Source organism: Amyelois transitella, chromosome 18, assembly GCF_032362555.1.
Source record: "Amyelois transitella isolate CPQ chromosome 18, ilAmyTran1.1, whole genome shotgun sequence".
NCBI classification, from domain to species: domain Eukaryota; kingdom Metazoa; phylum Arthropoda; class Insecta; order Lepidoptera; family Pyralidae; genus Amyelois; species Amyelois transitella.
In genome coordinates this window covers 3,019,074-3,038,711 of record NC_083521.1, presented here as the reverse complement: position 1 = coordinate 3,038,711, position 19,638 = coordinate 3,019,074, and the positions used below count along the sequence as shown (strand labels likewise).

Sequence of the window (19,638 nt, the reverse complement as noted above, 5' to 3'; positions counted from 1 at the left end):
ATTCTCTCATCATCTCATCTTTCGCGATCTTTAATCAGGATTTCCTCGTCCTGTGCCTTCTATCTGAACCCGGCGACGGTGGCGTGGCTAGAAATTTGTTCGCCATAACCTGGTAGACTTCTGTAAGATGTGATCCGAGGATTTGGGAGACGGTACCGAATTCCGCTTCTGACGCTAAATCCACCAGTCTGCAGAAGAAGACCCTGGCTCAAGACCGACTCTTTACATCAGTCAACTATCTAAGCTAACCTAACTGATTTAACCAATTATAATCATCATATACTTATTTTTAGATGAAGAGATTTTATAAATTAAAACAAATAATTTTATCACATAGTATATTTTTACACAGTTCTTGAATGATTCTTGCCTGGATAGATTCCAAGAATTAATCAATAATTAAACTTATAAATTAGGATAATAAACTCCAATACACAGATTTTAAAACTTAAATTCTTTATATTTCTTCGCTTGTTTGGAATCCGTGTTCTGCTGTCTTTTCCGTTTATTCTGAAACAACAAAAAATATTGTACATTATCATTGAACAGATTCAAAATGTGGCAACATTAATGTTTTCAAGGGAATCGTAAATAAGGCCTATGTTATGTATGGGTGATTCTCATTAGAACTATAAATATGAAGTTTGTACAAGTCGTTGAATTACCCACAGATACAACTCCACCTTAATATTCAAAATTCACTTAAACTGAACAATGGCAAAAAAGATGAAGATATATGATTGCTACAACGAAGTTTTTAAACTTAAACCTATATCATTCCATTCTACACACATTCCTGTCTGTGTGCACCTAACCTATGTTTGTGTACCATTCTGCCGTCCGTAAACAATAAGGCAGCTAACCTACCTATAAGGTCCTAAAACATAGCCGCCTCTAAGCTCGAGGACGGCAGCGTTATAAAGTGTACAAAGTTATTCTCTAGCTAAAGTTCCCTTTTACCTTGTACATAAATAAATAAATATAACAAACCTTGTGGTGCCGTATGGTTCCCGGCACGAATAGAAAAAAGGACCACTCCATCTCTTTCCCATGGATATCGTAAAAGGCGACTAAGGGGTAGGCTTATAAACTTGGGATTCTTCTTTTAGGCGATGGGCTAGCAACCTGTCACTATTTGAATCTCAATTCCATCTTAAAGCCAAACAGCTGAACGTGGCCTATCAGTCTTTACAAGACTGTTGGCTCTGTCTACCCCGTAAGGGATATAGACGTGATTATATGTATGTATATGTATAACAAACCTTCTGCCTGGCGACGTGGTCCGCCAGCATGTCGGAGAGGTCCTCGCGGCCGCGCGGGCGCTGCTCGCGCAGGTGCCGCTCGTAGCGCGCCGCCACCGCCTCGGGCTCCAGCTCCAGCTCGGACGGGTCCAGCGCCACGTCCACGGCGCCCGGCGGCGGCGCCGGCTCGCTGGCCGTGCCCGGCGGCGGCGCGGGCGCTGCTCGCTTGCCTGGGGTATTCATAACTCTCGTAAGAAAAACAAGGACCGACTACAATCGATATCAACCTTTCATTTTATAAAACCTTCTCCTAAGTGTAACATTTTTGTTAAAACCGTATCAAAATCGGTTCAGCAAAACGCGAGGTAATCGCGGACATACATATTTATGTATGTACATACAGATCAAAGAGAGAAATCACTTTTTTTTATTTCACGGCGATTAAAAATAACTCTTTAAAAATATTTTTTATGCGAACCAATAAGATATGAAATGTCCTCCGAATCTGAATATGAAAATGTTCCGGGGTCTCAGATCAATCAACTTGGGGATTTTTAGGACATTTGAACTTTCGTGTAACACCTAGACTTACATCCCATCAAACAGATTGGGGTTTAACAAAAAATCTAAAAACCTTAAATAAAATATATTAATTAAATAAGCGACTAAATCAGAACAACACTTTGTATCATCAGACAACAAAGTATTTACCAAAAGTGCAGGCTTTCAAACGAAAAAAACTATTTGAACTGCATCATTGACCAAGAAGTTAAAGATATCAGTATACAACAGTCCGGATTCTTAGATTGTGAGCTAAGCCTACCAATTTGTTATATGGTATTGACAAATGCTACATAAACATTACCAGGGTTAGCCGCGCTGATGTCGTACACGTGCGTGGAGGCCATCATGCCGGCCGTCAGCCCCACGCGGCGCTCCGGCAGCACTTGATACAAGGCCGGGGTGTCTCCACTGAAACAAGTAAGTTTTTGTTAGCAATGCGAGTTTTAAAAATACTTTTTTGCTGTGCAACTTTTTAAGTTTACAAACCTACGTCTTTATCCCTTACAAGGTAGACAGAGCTAACTGTCTCGATAACATTGAAAGTGAAAGGCCATGTAAATTTTTCTGTGCTAAATCACTACATAGTATAAAGCGAAGTCGCTTGCTGTATACGTAAAATTTCAAAACTACACAACGAATTTTGATGCTGGTTTTTTAATATATGAAGTGCCTCAAAAGTGAGATTTATATGTGTAAATGCTACCCGTGCGAAGCTGGAGTGGGTTACTAGTTAATAAAATAATTAATACAAGTTATGGAGAGATTTGTCAAATCAAAGTTCTTCTATGTACTACTTTCTAGTGGAAACTTTACTGGTTTATATTACAAATTACAAATCAGTCATTGGATTTATATTTATAACAATGGCGGACATATCCCAATTGGGATTTCTTCCAATCAACCTAATTATTACGAATTGTAATATATGTATGCATATTGCTACAGAGTTATAACGATTGTACGTATGTTATGATTGTGCATTGTGAAGATTACCCCTCGTGGTCGGTGTCGAGCTTCTTCTTCCTGAGCTCGATGGTGTCGGGCGTCTCCATGCCGGGCGGCACGGAGCTGATGCCGAGCGGCGTCACCAGCCCCGAGCCCGGCGTGGCCGCGCCCGCCGCCAGCTCGCCCGCGCCCGCCTCCTCGCCCTCCGACTCCGACTCCTCTGCAAATACGGACGCGCGGTCAGGACACATTGTTTATTTATTTATTTAAAATTCATTGCGGACTAAAGGCTAAAAGCATTAGCTACCAATCAACCATCACGCACAGTTCTGATAGAGAACTTTATGTGGGGCAGTCAACCATCACACACGGGTGTGACAGAGCATTTTATGTCAAACTAAATAAATATATTTATACCTACACAAAATATAAAATAAATTAATTATAATAAACATACATAAAAACTACAATAAATAAACAATATACATAAATAAATAGGTGCAGCGATTACCGAAATGAGTGAAAAGGGTTATTGGTATTAAATACACTCGCGACGCCAGAGAAACCCGTATACCTGTGATTTGAAACTAGAACGACTTGGGGATGTCCTGATGGACTCTGAGTGTTATGTTACGTTGTTGTTGAAGAGCAACTTAACAACTGGCCTTAGAAAATTTAATCGCTTATTGGTAAAATAGAAAGGAAACCACGGTCCGATTTGGAGGTCAAACAGGTGACGCTTCATGTAACAATCTTATGTCGGAAACCACACGGCACAACAACAGAAAACGGCAACACAATAGAAAAAGAATAGAACCACTCCATCTCATTTGAATGGTTTTCGGAAAAGACGACTCAGTGATAGGCTTATAAATATCATAATCCTACATACAACATATGATTATAGTCTAGGAACACTAAGCTTTTTTCCAGAGAAATGAAAATGAAACCGGGAGTAGCGCCAGGAGGCAGAAATAGGAAGTGTATTGACGACAAGGAAAGAAGAAGGATATTAGGAATTTCCACACCGATCTTTTGTAATAAATTGTCTAACTAAACATTGTTGAATGTAAAAAAATAATAATATATTACAATTATATGGACAGAATGTAAGACAAAAATAATTTACCTTCCTCCGATTCTTCTTCGGACTCTGACTCCAGTTCTCCCCACATTGTCCTGTCGATGTCTTGGTCCTCAGCATCCTGTATAAGAAAATACATTAAAAAATACGGTAGAATTTAGAACCTCTTCCTTTTTTGAAAACCGCCAAAAAACTACTTGATTTAAACTACTCACATCCTGGCCACTACTCTGATGACCAGTGCGTCTCCAACAACGGCTTGCCCGTCTCATCCACGGAAGATTTATCCTACTACCCGGCGTGACAACCAAACGCACAACCTTCGGTAGGTAATGGGCGCATTGAGTCCGGAGATTTTTTTTAGGTTAGGTATAATTAAAAATCTGAATCTAAAAAACTACTCACATCCTGGCCACTGCTCTGATGACCAAACACGTCTCCATACAACGGCTTGCCCGTCTCATCCACGGGAGGTTTCCCCCAGCCCCCGGCGTGGTATCCAAATGCGCAGCCATCAGGAATTGGCGCGTTGAGTCCCGGGATTTTGAGGTTAGGGTAAGATGGCGGCGGGCCGTAACGCTGTTGAGCGATCAACCACGGCGGTGGGACCTGAAACAAATTTAACCATATTTTATGAAAAGTCCTGAATATTATTTGTATACAGTAAGAAAAGCGACTCTATTTTCGTTGCACACGTGCTGTACTGTAACAAACCTTGAGCTATGAAGTTGACAGAAGAAAATGCAAACGGGACTATGTTGTAATGAGGTAAAAGCAGTCCACGACCAATGAGTGGCAAGTGAAGTAATTACAATGAGTACTGTTTATAAATAATACAGGTATTAAACGCGCGCCTAACGTAATCTTTATTTTATCTCGGACTCGGACCTTTTCCGTGGTCACCGATCGATAAAATAAAGGTACATTACGTGCACCTTCGATACCTGTATTATTTATAAATAGCATAATGCAAAGCGATAGTTTCAAATCAGTTAATTACAATGAGTCTGCTATGTGACAAGACTACTATATTCGTCCATCGACGTTCCAATACGCGATATCATTTCAGACTTTAATATGTAACATTCGCGACACGATTAAAAACCTAAGCTTACTAATCATAATGACTGTAACTATGGAGTGAGTCTTTCTGATACTTTTATTAATTTCAATACTACCTTGTGTGACCCGGGCCCGACTGGCATGCCGAGAGCGGTGCGCAGTTCCTCTGATAAGTCCCCTGGCTTCTTCTCCCTGAGCCGGGTCTCGAACTCCTTGCCCTCGTAGTACAAGTCACCGTGGATCGTCATACGGGGCTTCGTCTGCCATCTGAGGGTAGTTAGATACGTTTATAGTGAACAGAGTTTAAATACAACCATAATTAAATTGTGCAAAACCAAAATTGTGCCCGCGATTTTGTCCGCGTGGAATAGTTATTTTGAGCATCATTGAAGCCCTCAAGGATGAATAATTTTTCCCTTTTTTTTTTCACATTTTCCATTACTTCGCTCCTAATAGTTGCAGCATGATGTTATACATAACTTAAATAGGCTATAGCCTAAAGCCTTTCTCGATAAATGGCCTATTCAACACAAAAATATTTTTTTAATTCGAAACAGAAGTTCCTGAGATGAGCGCGTTCAAACAAACAAACAAACTCTTGAGTTTTATAATATTGGTATAGATTTAATAAATAAAAATTCAGTACTAACTACAAAAGCTGACCCCGTAGCATGGCACTCGTATGTGCGAATAACATTCATAGTGTTCTTTGCACGAAATCTAAGTCAATTAAAACATTATTCCTTAATACATAAAGGAATAATGAGATACATTTCATACACTTTATCCACACTATTTTAACGAATAAAACATTTAAAACTTACCTTTAAAATCACGGTCGTTTGTATACTCCTAATATTTTGGGAAAAAATGCACACCAGTTGTCACACTGGCGTTTAAAAGAGAACAGAAACATCTGTCTCAATTCTATGATCTCAAATATTTATGAATACAAAATTCGAACTGCTAATATTGATAGAAAAAGTCCATCCATCCATCATCTCTCCTCAACTTTCTAGGGACGAGCCTGAGTTGTGCCTGTGACCATGATTTTGGTGGTTTTCTGTCACCAATTTTAAGTTACTTCGAATAAACAATTATTTATTCACAACAGCTACTAATCTAAGAACAGAAAAATATGTACACAAATTTTTATTATAGATCCCATCTTATAATACAAATGCAAAACTAAGTTTGTTTGTTTAGTTACCTCTTCACAGATAAACTGCTAAACCGATTTGATGAAACTTTGTAAAAATATAGTTTAGACCTTAGGAAAGACGACCACAAAAAGAAACTCAAGGATATGTAGAAACTCAAGAATATGAAAAAAATTCAAGATCCAGCTGTTTGGGCTGTGCGTTTATGTCAGTCAATGATGAAAAAATTAATTTCACCAATTCACCTTTCACACCCCAAATACTCACTTGAAAAACGCGTCGTGTAGTTTCTGGTAATCAATATCGATTTTTCCCAGCTTGGGCCTGGTCCTCTCCCTCATTTTAGCCTTGAGGGTCTTGGTCTCCTCCTTGTCCTGCAGCGAAGCTCGCATCTCCATGATGCCAGTCTTCTTGATGAAGTCCGGCAGGTCAAACGGAGGCTTCTCTATACCACGCTTGCCTTGCAAATACTGAGATAAATAATATTTAAGTTTATTCATAAGATCTTGGAAAGTGGAAAGATGTAGTCTCTGCCTACCGCTCGGGGAAAAAGGCGTGACTTTAAAATTACCTTCCAAGTACAAGTAGTTTAAATTTCATTTTGTTCTCTCTGCTTCATTATAGAGTATCTATTGTTATTTTTTAAAATTTAATATTTGATGTATGCGTAAAGTAGATCCAAATAAAGATTTTATCTCTGTATTTTATCAGTGACAAAATTACACCGAAAATTTTGTACCTTACATGTCATTATGTTTACGACTAATTATTTATGAAACATACTTTATCTACTGTTCACACCACATAACATGTGCGATAAGGTAATGCAGAAGAAATACAAGCACTCATACAGTCCTTTGTTTTATTATATGTTATATTTATTAAAATATTAACAGTTGTTTAGAATCTCATCAAGTCAGCTGCCCGCTGGCGTGTATTTCTGCCATTCATAAGTGCCAAAGTGGCTAAAACAAGATGAGAATGGAAAAGTCCACAGTCAAAAATTACGCCCATATAAGTGCACTCAGTGGCTCGACTGGCTGTGCATAGGGGCGTGTTGGTCCCGACATTAATGTATGGGAGTGAAAGTTGGGTATGGCAAAAGAAGCACGAAAGCAGAATAAATGCAGTGGAAATGAGAGCGTTAAGGAGTATGTTGGGTGTGAAATTGAGTGACCGGATAAGGAACAGCGTGTTGAGAATGTTGTGATGTGAAAGAAAATGTAGTTACAGGAATGAAAAAGGGTATGTTGAGATGGTTCAGTCATGTGGAGAGGATGAATGAAAACAGGTTGACTAAGAAGATATACATGGAGGGTGTGGAGGGAAAGGTCGGAGTGGGAAGACCTAGACGAACGTATCTTGATCAAATTAAGGACATCCTGGTAAAGGGTCAGGTCAAAAGTACCCGAAACCGCCGAGCTTGCATGAAGAGAGTTATGAATGTGGATGAAGCGAGGAAATATGCAGAGATCGTGGCAAGTGGAAGGAGGTAGTCTCTGCCCTCCGGGAAAGAGGCGTGATTTTATGTATGTATGTATGTATAAGTGCACTCACAACTAACACGCGCTAAAACCATCATCTCACCTTCCGCTTATAACACCAATGTCTTGGCACTTGCACAGTGTTCCTGTGCGCTTTGAGCTGGACCAACAGCTTGGGGTCCCGGGCGGTGACGTCATACATCTCCACGACGTCCGGCCGCGACACGAGCTGCTTCAGCTCGGCCATCGACAACCGCGACAGCTTCTTCAGCTTGCGTTTCGACATACGCTCCTTTTCGTCCGCTGCGTTTTTCTGTAAAATCATAAGTTAAGTTTACGTTTGGTTTCCGGCATTTCATGTAGAATAGGAATACTCTATATATTTCCCATGGATGTCATAGAGGCGACTAAGGGATAGGCTTATAAACTTGGGATTCCTCTTGTAGGCGATGTCTAGCAAACTGTCACTATTTGAATCTCTATTCCATCATAAAGCCATCCAGCTGAAGTGGGCTTTCAGTTTTACTTTCTATCCCGCAAGGGATATAGATGTGACTATTTGTATGTATGTATGTATAATTTTTACGTTCTGTTAATAAAGAACTGGATATTGTAGAAATGGTATTTTGCTTTTAATGATTCTGGTTCTTGTTCGGTAGTAAGCCTTCTCCACTACAATGGCGTGATTTTATTTACGAGTATGTGTGTCATTCTCACCTCCGCCGCTTCCTCATCGACCGCGAACTGATCCTGCACCTTCTCCTGGGGCTTGCTGGAGGGCTTCGGTAAGTCTTTCTCTTCCTTGACTTCCTCCTTCTTCTCTGTGATCTTGAACGCCTCCAGAATGCGGTGGAACTGGCGGTACATCGGCTCCAATTCGTGGAACTGAATGTTCTCTTGGACATACCTGGTGATAAAGAGTTTTTATGTGTTTAAAGTCAATTGCGGTCATCCATACTGATATTTATTTATTTAAAACTTTATTGCACAAAAAAAATGTACAATAGGCGGACTTAATGCCGAATTTTATTAAAGTGTTTGTTTGTCTGTGTTTCATGTCAAAACGAATGAACTGATCTCTATGAAATTGGAATATAGAGAAGGACACAGGGTACTTTTCACATGGGCGGAAAGATGGGTGAAATTTTTTTCTGAAGAATTTCATATTATTAGCAGCAATATAAAAAAAATATTACCAATGATTTCAGGAAAAACAACACAAAAATATGCCTAGCCTAAATAGCCGCAATTTTGATTGCATACCAATTTTTATACCAAGTGGAAGTCACAAGAGCGATTTTGATAACATTTTATTATAAGCCACTGGACTTCTATCCTTAGTCTGTTAATAAATACTTACTCTATATCAGCTTCCTTCTGGTTTTCCTTGTCGCTGGTGCTCTCCTTAGCCATGTCCTTGTCTTTGGCAGCGGCAGCCGGTGCGGGGGCGGCTGTCTTGTCTTTCTTCAGCGCCTCCTCTCGACGCTTCTGCTTTGCGGCCTTCTTCTTCCATTTCTTCCTCTTGTTCTTGTTGGCTTTGTTGACCTGAGTCTAATGTGAAAAATTGATAATAAATTAATAAATCAATTTACAATCACTTAATGGCATATAAATGAATTTAACACAATTGTATAAAATGGTGCCTGGAAATCACCCTGTTATATCCCAAATTGTATAATAATAAATCTAATCAACATATTACTTGCCTATTTACTGCATTTCCAAATCACTATACATATACAATCCAGACTCACTAATTACATAAATGAGTGTATGCATATGAAAGTCTTTCTCTCTGTAATGTTTTATTTGCTATGTTCATAGAACAAAAGAACTAAGGTTAAGAGCAGATCTCATATCTTGTGGGAGTAATTGGAAATTGGAAATGAAGTCCCGACTGCCTATAGTGTTTGAGCCAATAAACATTTACACATATAACTTATATACATATATTAGTTTTATTGCGAATCTATACTAATATTTTAAAGCTGAAGAGTTTGTTTGTTTGAATGCGCTAATCTCAGGAACTACTGATTCGAATTGGAAAATTCTTTTTGCGTTTGATAGATCATTTATCGAGGAAGGCTTTAGGCTATATCACATCACGCTGCAACTATAAGGAGCAAAGAAATAATGGAAAATGTGAAAAAAAAGGGGAAAATTATTCATCCTTAAGAGCTTCGATGAAGCCCAACTATTCCACGCGGACGAATTTGCGGGCACAGCTAGTACATAATAAACGATTTATATAATTAGTAGTATCCACATACAAAAAGACATTGGTAATTGTTGTATAAGTATATAAATCAGATATAAATTCTTTAAAAAAAAATATGATTTTTCTTATGGTCATGGAATTTGATAATTATTATTAAAAATGTCACAAAAATTTTTTTGAAAATTTACCTCCTGTTTGGATATGATGGGTGGCTGTGGGGCTGCTGGAACATTCTCATCATCGGAATCACCTTCATCCTCTTCTGCATCATACTCGGTACTGATCACAGGAGCTGGAGGGGCTTCAGGTGGACCATCCACTTCTACCACAAGAAATTAAAATTTATTTTTAAAGTTCAAGAATTTTAATTAGCTTTATCAATCTCCACAAATATTATAAATGTGAAAGTATGTATGTATAAACTGACTGTTTGTCTGATCACTTTCACATCTTAAACCAACTTTAGAACTGATTTTGATGGAATTTGGTGCAGAGATAAGAATTGATTTACTAATATATTTTATTGCAGAACTTAGACAAAGTCACAAGCAAAACGTCACAATAAAAAAAAACAACTAATTACCCTTCTCTTGCGATTCAGCAGCACCTCCAAGTGCAGCCTGTCTCTGATCTTTATATGCTAGGGCTTCTTCTAATGCTTTTGGCAACACTACGCCTCCGGGGACAGCAGGTGGAGCAGCTTTGCTACGAAACTCTTCTGGAGTGTCAATTTTCATTGTCAGCAGAGAAGGCAGTGACGATGGAGGAGGGCCTTGTGGTGGGGGTCCCGACTCTTCATCGTCTCTATCCTCTTCATCACCTTCCTCCCCTTGATCATCCCATCCTGGAGGACCATCTCTTCCAGGTCTTCCCCAGCCAGGCGGCCCAGGAGGCCCTGGCGGACCTTGACTATCCCAAGGCCCCGGTCCATCCCATGGACTGTGACCCATAGGCATATTCGGTGGAGGCCCCATTCCTGGCGGTGGTGGACCCATATCCATTCCTTGATTAAAGTTCCCCTTCATATTAGGACCACTGCGCATCATATTTGGAGGCATTCTAGAACCCATACCTGGTGGTGGGCCCATACCTGGTGGTGGGGGACCCATACCCATACCAGGTGGGGGTCCCATGCCAGGTGGTGGACCCATTCCTGGTGGAGGTCCCATGCCTGGCGGTGGAGGACCCATGCCTGGTGGTGGGGGACCCATGCCCATCATGCCAGGCGGTGGACCCATGCCTGGCGGTGGCAGATTTGGCGGTCCTCCTGAAGAAGAAACAGGTGGCATTGTTCCAGGTGGGCCCATAGGCGGTGGTGGCATACCTCCAGGCCCCATAGCGCCGGGTGGAGGAGGCATAGGAGGAAAGTTCGGCATGCCCGGTGGACCCATCGATCCATTGTTGACCGGAGGCCCGGTACCTGGAGGACCATCCATTTTGATGTGTTTTCTAGATTAGCACATCTACTAACACTATAATTAAGAAAGCTTTAAGATTATCATACAAATATCACAGTTATTTTACAAAAAAGTTCATGCTACAAAGCAAAACACGAAACGAAAGCTAAACGACGCGGAGGGAGGTTATTTCATTTTGACTTTGCCAGGTGACAATATTGACTTTGACAGTTTCATACCAAACTATAAATACTCATTTAAGAAAAATACAAGTGTTACCTGCGTGCCAAAGATATGACTCTTGAATCCTATCTTTTTTCTCTCTCTTACACTTTGAGAAAAAGAGAACTTATGCCTTTGTTTACATTTCGTGAACAGACCGCCGAACTTGGACCTTGAGCCCGGATTGTCTATCACAATGACAGCTGTCATGAGACTGTTTTTGATTGCTTTGATATTGCTGTCGTGTATTTTCTAAAGTTTGATAACAAATTTACCTGTGATTACATCAACCGTTAAAACTTACGTGTGACTGAATTTCATATTACGTCAACAACAGTATTAATATTGTACATAAGTGTACTCTACTTTAGAAAAAAATGGCAGACATTGGGGAGAAATACAATACCAAATGCCCAGGAGTAAAACGTCTCATGAGGGAGGCCATGGAATTGGCAGACGCTACTGAAGAATATTGTGCGCGTCCACTAGAAGACAATCTGTTCGAATGGCACTTCACCGTCCAAGGACCCAAAGGTACTGATTTTGAAGGTGGTATATACCATGGTAGGATATTGTTGCCCAAAGAATATCCTATGCACCCACCTCATATAATCTTATTGACACCTAACGGTCGTTTTGAAGTTAACAAAAAGATTTGTTTATCTATTTCTGGTCATCATCCTGAGACCTGGCAACCATCATGGTCGATTAGAACTGCGCTGCTAGCACTAATCGCTTTTATGCCAACTCCAGCTGAAGGGACTATTGGATCGTTAGACTACACTCCAGGTGAACGTAAATTATTGGCAAAGAAATCAACTAGCTGGGCATGCCCACAGTGTGGTGAAATAGCAAATTTACTTTCATCCACTGCAGCTAAGCCTATGACAGAGGAAGAAAAATCAGTATTGAATCAAATTGCTTTCAAAGGAGAAGAAGAGCAGGTCCCTAAACCTCCTGAAGAACCTCTGCAAGAGGCAGAACCCCAAGTGTTGGAATCAGTGGAGATCACAAACTTTTTGGACAAAGTAACAGAAATATTGATAGCTCTTTTGCTAGGAGCCATATGTATATTTGTGTACAGGCGTTGGAATGCTCACTATCCCACAGAAGCTGAACTTTAATGACTTTTATTAAATAATAATAAGAATACTTAAGTTTTTGTTGTGACATTATAAGGAAATCGCTGTAACCAGCTTTCTTACAGATTTAACATCAACTGTACAACTGTATAAAGTTGATTTTTGAAATAAGTAAATAGTTACAACTATTGAATATAATTTATCATTTTTCTTCTTGCTAATTTAAAACTTGTGCCTTAAGAATATTAATAAGTTAAGGCCAATACTGTTTGTAAAAGGACTATTATTTTCACAAATGCTTGTCATATTTTTTTATGATGAATGATTTTTATTATGAGCATCACATTAATATTTATGTGTTCTTGTGAAATAATATGTAAACATGTTAACTATATTTTTACCTAAATTTATGCCATAGGTGTAGCTTTAATATGTGTGTTAGTGCAGTTCAATTCTGGAATCTGGTTAAATAATTAAGATGAGATTATTGGGGCACTGGTTAGTCACTCAACTCTTCAATAATGTACAAACATTATTGAACTTACATGGTCAACCATTTAGGATAAAAGTAATATAAGAGAGGCTATAAATTCTTCTGTGCAGGTTGCCACATGTTGGGCTGAATACAACTTTTTTTGACTGTAATGAATGCAAAATTTCACTATTTATCTTAATTAGTCATTTGTAGCAGATTTCAGTTTTGACCAAAAGATATGCACAGTGTTGCAATGCCCTATATATGTAGACAAATCAAAACTTACTTTTTGATTATACAAATTAATTGGCAAAATATATAATTATTTAGCTTCCTTGGCTATCAGTTTTGTTGTTTTAATTAAAAAAAATATATAAAGGAAAAGCCAAAGAAAGTTTCTGTGATGTTTGAGACGATCTCATCAGTCTTTATTTAATGTAATGCAACACTCTGTATATCATATTGTAACATTCCAAATTAACATTTGTTTTATTATAAATGATTTGTAAATCATAACTTAAAATTTATAGTAGCAATAAGAGTGTTTAATGTATTTGTAAATTTTAAAGTAATATTTTTATTGTAATGCTTTGAATTATGATTTGCATCGTTTATGTTTAGTCCAAATAAATTTGTAAAATTCATGTAAATATTTGTTTCTCTTAATTCTTTTCAGTGTGAGCAAATGACTTCTTCATCTAGTTCAGTTAGGTCAAATGTTAACTTAAAAAATTGTTTCTGACGTTCTCATTTTTCATTCATGGAAATGTCTTAGCGTTTTTTTAAGTCGGTATTTTTTTTATTTGATACTTTTTAGTGTGAGTACATATCTTAATCTGGCCGGGTTCCGAAATTTCTTTGTACCAACCGAGCTCGTCAGTCTACATGGATATTCATCATATGAATAAATAAATATTGTCCAAGTAAACAAAACTGATTTTAAATCAAAACTCCTAGGCCAAAATGAATAAAATTGAATAGCAAACATTCTGCGTCGAATAAAAAAGAACCACGTAAATCGGATCAGAAACGTTGACGTAATCACAATTAATCAAAAAAGAATTCTGGCCGAATTAGGAACCACCTTTTTTTTGAAGTCTGTTAATAGTCTTATTACAGATCATTAAAAAGTAAAAGAACTAACATGATAATCGTGCGACGTTTTGTTCTAGATAGCACACAAAAATTAGGTATAAAGTATTTGTTACGAGTATAAAATATAGTATCGTTGAGTTAGTATCCCGTCACGGGATTCCCGTGACACAAGTCTCGAACTTATATCGAGGCTAACTGAATCTGTGTCATCTGGCCCATATAGGTATATTTATTTATCTATTCAGTCACGTTTATACGAAGCGACTCGTCTGACCTCCACAACCTTTGATGATTTTTTTGAACACCCATAAACACGGTTACAGGTCCAGTTGCCTGTCCCAACGATGTTTTCCGTACAAACCGTGACAAGAAAGAAAAAGGGCCTTTTATACGAAGCTACTCTCGTCCGACTTGTCTGGCTGAATCTGCAGGCTTACGATTTCTTCCCTCATAGAGCATCGCATCGCTTCATGTAAAAACCTGACTATCCATCCATCCTGAATATCCAGTCCATTATTACGGTCAAAACGCGCACCCCGGGCTCTTCTCCAGAGAGTGAGAGAGGAGAGTAACCGAGAGCGCCAGGAGGTAGAAGAATACCGTTAATAAGCATCATATTGGCACGCTCTGCCGTTTTTTTTAACAGTAAAAAAATTACAATTGATTTCAATGAGATTTTTACTTGAGGATATATGGGAATAAATAAAAAAATGTTATACAATCAAACATATAATATTAAGAGACATTATAACAAGTCCGTAGCTTAGTGACTTAAGAAATTGGTTGACATTGCGAATCTTTTACTGGTCATATCAGTGCAGTTGAAATGTACCTGTATAAACCTGTTCCAATAAAGAAACGGAATCTTAAATGGCGGCCAAAATCATGACCTCTCCCTTGCACAATATTGCCGTCTTTTCAGACGGCGGTATTGGATGCAATTTTTGTTTTTATTTTTTGCCAAAACAATATTAGGAATGGTTTCTTTTTTAAAACGGATTATACCTATTGAAAATGTTTATCAAGTTTTAATATGTGAAAATATGTTATTGCGTATCTTCCACCCGTCAGTGCAGTTAAAACCTCTTATCTGTATGCCAGTTATACAAAATGTTTAATATTTGAAAGTTTTAAATCAGATCGGCAACATTCATTGGCATCTCGTCTATCTGAGTGGAGTAATACTGTTCGATGTCTCTCAGGATTCTGATGTCGTCGGATTTGACAAAGTTGATGGCAACGCCCTTGCGGCCGAAGCGTCCGGAGCGGCCGATCCTGTGGATGTACAGCTCGCGGTTGTTCGGCAGGTCGTAGTTGATGACCAGGGAGACTTGCTGCACGTCGATACCGCGCGCCCATACGTCTGTTGTGATGAGAACACGACTGTGGACAAGAAATATAACCTACATGTAAACATATATTTGTTATTTTTTATGCAGGTCTCTTAAAAAGTAACCTTTAGGATCAGTTTAACTCCCAAAAAATTTTATTTCCCAGAAATTACAAAATCACGGATATCTTGTCTCTTTGTAGACGACTCTTTTTTGGTTAGTTACATGCCTAAATTAAATACTGTATGGAAAAGCTTGTGGCAAGAGTGCAACAATGAGGCAAAATGGTCACAGAAATGCTTAAAATTTAGATTGTGTGCTATACGATACACAAAAACTTAGATAATGCTGAGAAGTTTTCAACAGAGAATGAAATGTTAAATAAAGCAGAAACAATGATCAATTTAACTATAGAAAATGAATATTTACCTTTGTCCAGATCTAAACTCTTTCATGATATTGTCTCTCTCCTTCTGTGGCATATCACCATGCATCGAGCTGACTGTAAAATTAGCCTCTTGCATCTTCTGTGTCAGCCAGTCCACCTTCCGCTTGGTGTTGCAAAATATTACTGCTTGCGTGATGGTCAGCGTGTCATAGAGGTCACACAGAGTGTCGAACTTCCATTCCTCTCGTTCTACTGCTACAAAGAACTGCTTGATGCCTTCAAGTGTCAACTCGTCACTAAGAACAAATTTTATTCATATTAGAACTGAGCATGCATGAAGCGAGTCATGAATGTGGACGAAATAAAAAGAAATATGCTGGGATCGTGGCAAGTGGAAAGATGTAGTGATCTTCCTACCCCTCTGGGTAGAGCCCTAGTCATAGGCAGAGATTTTGTGTAAGTCCCTATAACGAAATTTTATTAATGATAATGGTTCCTAATAAAGCTTATCTGAGAGGTGACAAGAGGTAAGGTAATAATAATAATGCACTCTAGTATCAGGGACTCAAAGGAGGCTGCCTTTTTCTTTTCCAAGGCCGCTTTACTTATTTAACTTGATTACTAGCGTGGAACTTTTTGATCATATAGCTTGGGACAGTCTGATAAAACATACCGTTTTACAAGGATCCTGATTGGGTCTGTCATGAACTTCGAAGTCATTTCAAGGATTTCATGGGGCAATGTGGCCGAGATGAGCACAACCTGTGTCGCTGGAGGTAGGTAGCGGTACACATCATAGATCTGCTCTTTGAAACCTTTGTTGAGCATCTCATCAGCTTCATCAAGCACTAGCATTTTGATTGACCTCGTCCGTAGCACACGTCTTTTGATCATGTCTGAAATGTCAAGAAAAATCTGTGGATTTAGATCGAAGATAAACTCCAAATCAAAGCTCAATTCTGTCCAGTCTTTATTTGCCCAGAGTGCGCTTATGAGCTCAACTAAGTAAGTAACTAAGTTAAACTAACTTCATCATTCTAATCAACCTATTAAAGTCAATAGTTTAATCTGAAGTAGTTGAAATGAACTGTTTATAAAGTTACTGTTAAAAACTGTTACTGTACACTGTAAACTGTTTAAATTTTTTGTAAACATACTAACCAAACACTCTGCCAGGTGTGCCAGACACAACATGCTGCCCATAATCCAACTTCCTTATGTCTTCTCCAAGATTTGTGCCACCAATGCATGCATGACACTGGACATTCATGAAGTCTCCCAGCGCCAGGATGACCTTCTGAATTTGCGTGGCCAGCTCACGTGTAGGAGACAATATCAAAACTTGTGTTTCACGCAGTGTCGTGTCTAAAGACTGAAGTATGGAAATTGAGAATGTAGCCGTTTTGCCTGTACCAGACTGAGCTTGTGCAATCACATCTCTACCCTTCACAATAGGTAGAATACTTCGCTGCTGGATTGCTGAAGGCTTCTCAAATCCTGAAATAAATTTACAATTATATTGAGTTAGCCCCAAATTAAGTTTACTTGTGTCATAGAACAGTTTGAGACACCTTTATTTTGATTATTTTAATTTTTTATTCAATTTTATTCTGAACAAGTTCAGGACTTGAATTTTAAATGTTACAAATTATATAAAAGATAAGAAAATAACCAGAACCTATAATAACTTCTCTTCTGTCCTCAGTCATTCTGGGTGGTCTTCAGACCAAAAAAACAGATCTGCACAAACTTTGTGGGCGACTATGACAAGATCTAATTCTACAAGGTAAAATTCACGTTGTCTCCCAATAAAGGCAATATCACTAGTAATTTGCAGAGAAATAAAAACATTAACAAAGATGACAAAAGGAAGGAGCAAACATCTCTCTCCCAGCTCGAAAAGAAATTTCATTTATTTTTCTTGTTGAATAATCTCTCGTAGATATTACAATAAGCACAATTACATCAATTTATCAAATAACACTATTATCTAACAATGAATTAGTTAAACTATATCCTTCCAACTGGAAAACTAATTTGTTATGAGATTAAACTTATTGCGGACATTGGTTGTGTTGGTTGTCAATTAGACTGTTTTAAAAATAAGTTGTTTGGACAATGTTCTGAATACACACTGACAATGTTTCATTGCAACTGCTTTTTCTTGCATTATTATACATTAGTTCACATACTCACTAAAGATACCACATTCCACAATACATTATTATGTCCTCAGGATCAAACCTGTATCTTTCTTAAGAACTGATTATGAATACTAATAAAAAACATATAAGTAGCAAAAAGTCAAGCTAAGTGACATGCCTAATGGGCAATTTGCCTAGCTAGCTAATCACCCATGTAGCAAAGCTTGTCTAACTATGAAAAAGGCTGTATAAAAAAAAAATCTATTTTGGAAATCATCAGTTTTTCATTATATATGTCACCAGAAAATAACAAGAACCCAAGTTTAAAAAGGAAATTTATAAACTTTCATGAGATTCTAGAGGAGTGATGAAAATCTTACCACATTTTCACAAATTTACCTATTAGCGGTGATTAGCTAGCTATCCATAATAAATAGGTTTTACATCACAACAAGTCAAATAAACAATTTATTTTACAGGTGTAACAAGTTATTAAAACTAACTTGCTATGAGAATATTGTTTGTTGATGCCAATGTGCCTATCATAACGACTTTGTGGGATTATTCAACAACAAAAATAAAATGCCATGTGGTTCCAACTCCTACCCATATATGTCATAAAAGGTGACTAAGACTTACCTTATAGAGTCAAGAGTCTTATAAAAATAAAGAATTCTTCTTTTATTCTTTATAAGACTCCTGACTCTGTCTACAACATAAAGGAAAAAGAAAATTTCATATGTATACGCAAATAAAATGAACTTTCCTTCGTATCATAATCTATATCCAGGCCTTTTGTTGTTTTTACTTCTCCACAAACAACTTTTACAATGTTGCCTTCATGATAACTGTGATGCACAGACAGAAAAGAACATTACATTTGTAGCTGTAGAAAGTGATTGTTGTTAAAGTCGGCTACAAAGTTTGCATCGACACAACATTGTGCAAATAATCCATAATATAGAATGCCCACTCCTAGGCCTAACCCCTAGATTTACCTAACACTTAAGCCTACTAGCTAGGCAAGTTGCTCTTTAGATGTTTTGCTTTGTTTGCTGCTTTGCTACTCAAACTTTCTGATCGGGAAAGCTGATTATTATGTGGTAAGTTTGCCGCTTGGTGCCGCCGTTTGGTGCTTTGTTTGCCGCTTTGCTACTCAAACTTTCTGATCGGGAAAGCTGATTATTATGTGGTATTTTAAGAAGGTTAACATATTCATTTTGCCACTTTAAACAATACGTTATTATTTCCGTTTTCTTCAAGATCAAACTTCTCGTGGTTATAATGCAAGCTTTATGATAACAAAGTAACAAACATTTTCATGCTTGTTGAGCATTTATGTAATAAATCATGGGATCTAGGAAATTTAAGTCAAAATTACTTACCATATGTATAAATTCCCCGTAATAACTCATCACGAAGACCCATGGAATCAAATGTTGGAATAACTTCTACATCCTCGCTCGTGTCGAATTCCACATTCGACAGGTCCTCTGATATTATTTTGCGATTAAACGACACCTCCGACGAAGTCATCTTCTTTTAATATTCGATTATTTTTATCACAATAATAAAAATTCACAACGTAATGTTAAAAGGTACCTTCTATGAAATGTTAAATTTCACAAATTAACCAAGCCGATGTGAGGATGACATTACTTACCACAAGCAAACAAACTTTCACAATTCAATGAATGGTTAGAATGAATGAAATGAATGATTGAATTCCGGAGCTCTATGGTTTGG

At 38.0% G+C, this 19,638-nt stretch overlaps 3 protein-coding genes across 3 annotated transcripts; 1 reads left to right on the top strand and 2 right to left on the bottom strand.

Annotated features, from left to right (window-relative positions):
* Positions 1–334: 334 nt before the first annotated feature.
* LOC106136148 (splicing factor 3B subunit 2) lies at positions 335–11,360 on the bottom strand. Its single transcript, XM_060949129.1, has 13 exons — positions 10,342–11,360; positions 9,947–10,080; positions 8,901–9,091; positions 8,258–8,447; positions 7,644–7,853; positions 6,324–6,526; positions 5,013–5,163; positions 4,240–4,443; positions 3,880–3,955; positions 2,799–2,970; positions 2,107–2,213; positions 1,263–1,471; positions 335–510 (listed from the first exon to the last, which is right to left on the bottom strand). The coding sequence occupies exons 1-13, from the start codon at positions 11,192–11,194 to the stop codon at positions 442–444; spliced, it is 2,769 nt and encodes a 922-aa protein (XP_060805112.1). The 5' UTR covers positions 11,195–11,360; the 3' UTR covers positions 335–441.
* A 212-nt stretch (positions 11,361–11,572) lies between these two features.
* Positions 11,573–13,584, top strand: LOC106136256 (ubiquitin-conjugating enzyme E2 J1-like). Its single transcript, XM_013336745.2, has one exon. It carries the CDS (start codon positions 11,755–11,757, stop codon positions 12,499–12,501), a length of 747 nt encoding a protein of 248 aa, XP_013192199.2. The 5' UTR covers positions 11,573–11,754; the 3' UTR covers positions 12,502–13,584.
* Positions 13,585–14,758: 1,174 nt separating this feature from the next.
* On the bottom strand, positions 14,759–19,585 carry LOC106136194 (eukaryotic initiation factor 4A-III). Its single transcript, XM_013336663.2, has 5 exons — positions 19,278–19,585; positions 16,910–17,245; positions 16,422–16,644; positions 15,790–16,044; positions 14,759–15,412 (listed from the first exon to the last, which is right to left on the bottom strand). Exons 1-5 carry the CDS (start codon positions 19,426–19,428, stop codon positions 15,160–15,162), a joined length of 1,218 nt encoding a protein of 405 aa, XP_013192117.1. The 5' UTR covers positions 19,429–19,585; the 3' UTR covers positions 14,759–15,159.
* Between the last annotated feature and the right edge of the window lie 53 nt (positions 19,586–19,638).

Coding starts and splice junctions, on each gene's coding strand:
- LOC106136148 (XM_060949129.1), bottom strand. CDS start 11,194: ATGGATGGTCCTCCAGGTACCGGGCCTCCGGTCAACAATGGATCGATG. Junction 7,854..8,257: donor TCGATGAGGAAGCGGCGGAG/GTGAGAATGACA, acceptor ATGATTTTACAG/AAAAACGCAGCGGACGAAAA. Junction 1,472..2,106: donor CATCAGCGCGGCTAACCCTG/GTAATGTTTATG, acceptor TGAATACCCCAG/GCAAGCGAGCAGCGCCCGCG.
- LOC106136256 (XM_013336745.2), top strand. CDS start 11,755: ATGGCAGACATTGGGGAGAAATACAATACCAAATGCCCAGGAGTAAAA.
- LOC106136194 (XM_013336663.2), bottom strand. CDS start 19,428: ATGACTTCGTCGGAGGTGTCGTTTAATCGCAAAATAATATCAGAGGAC. Junction 17,246..19,277: donor ACGGGGAATTTATACATATG/GTAAGTAATTTT, acceptor AATTTATTTCAG/GATTTGAGAAGCCTTCAGCA. Junction 16,045..16,421: donor ATCAGGATCCTTGTAAAACG/GTATGTTTTATC, acceptor ATTTGTTCTTAG/TGACGAGTTGACACTTGAAG.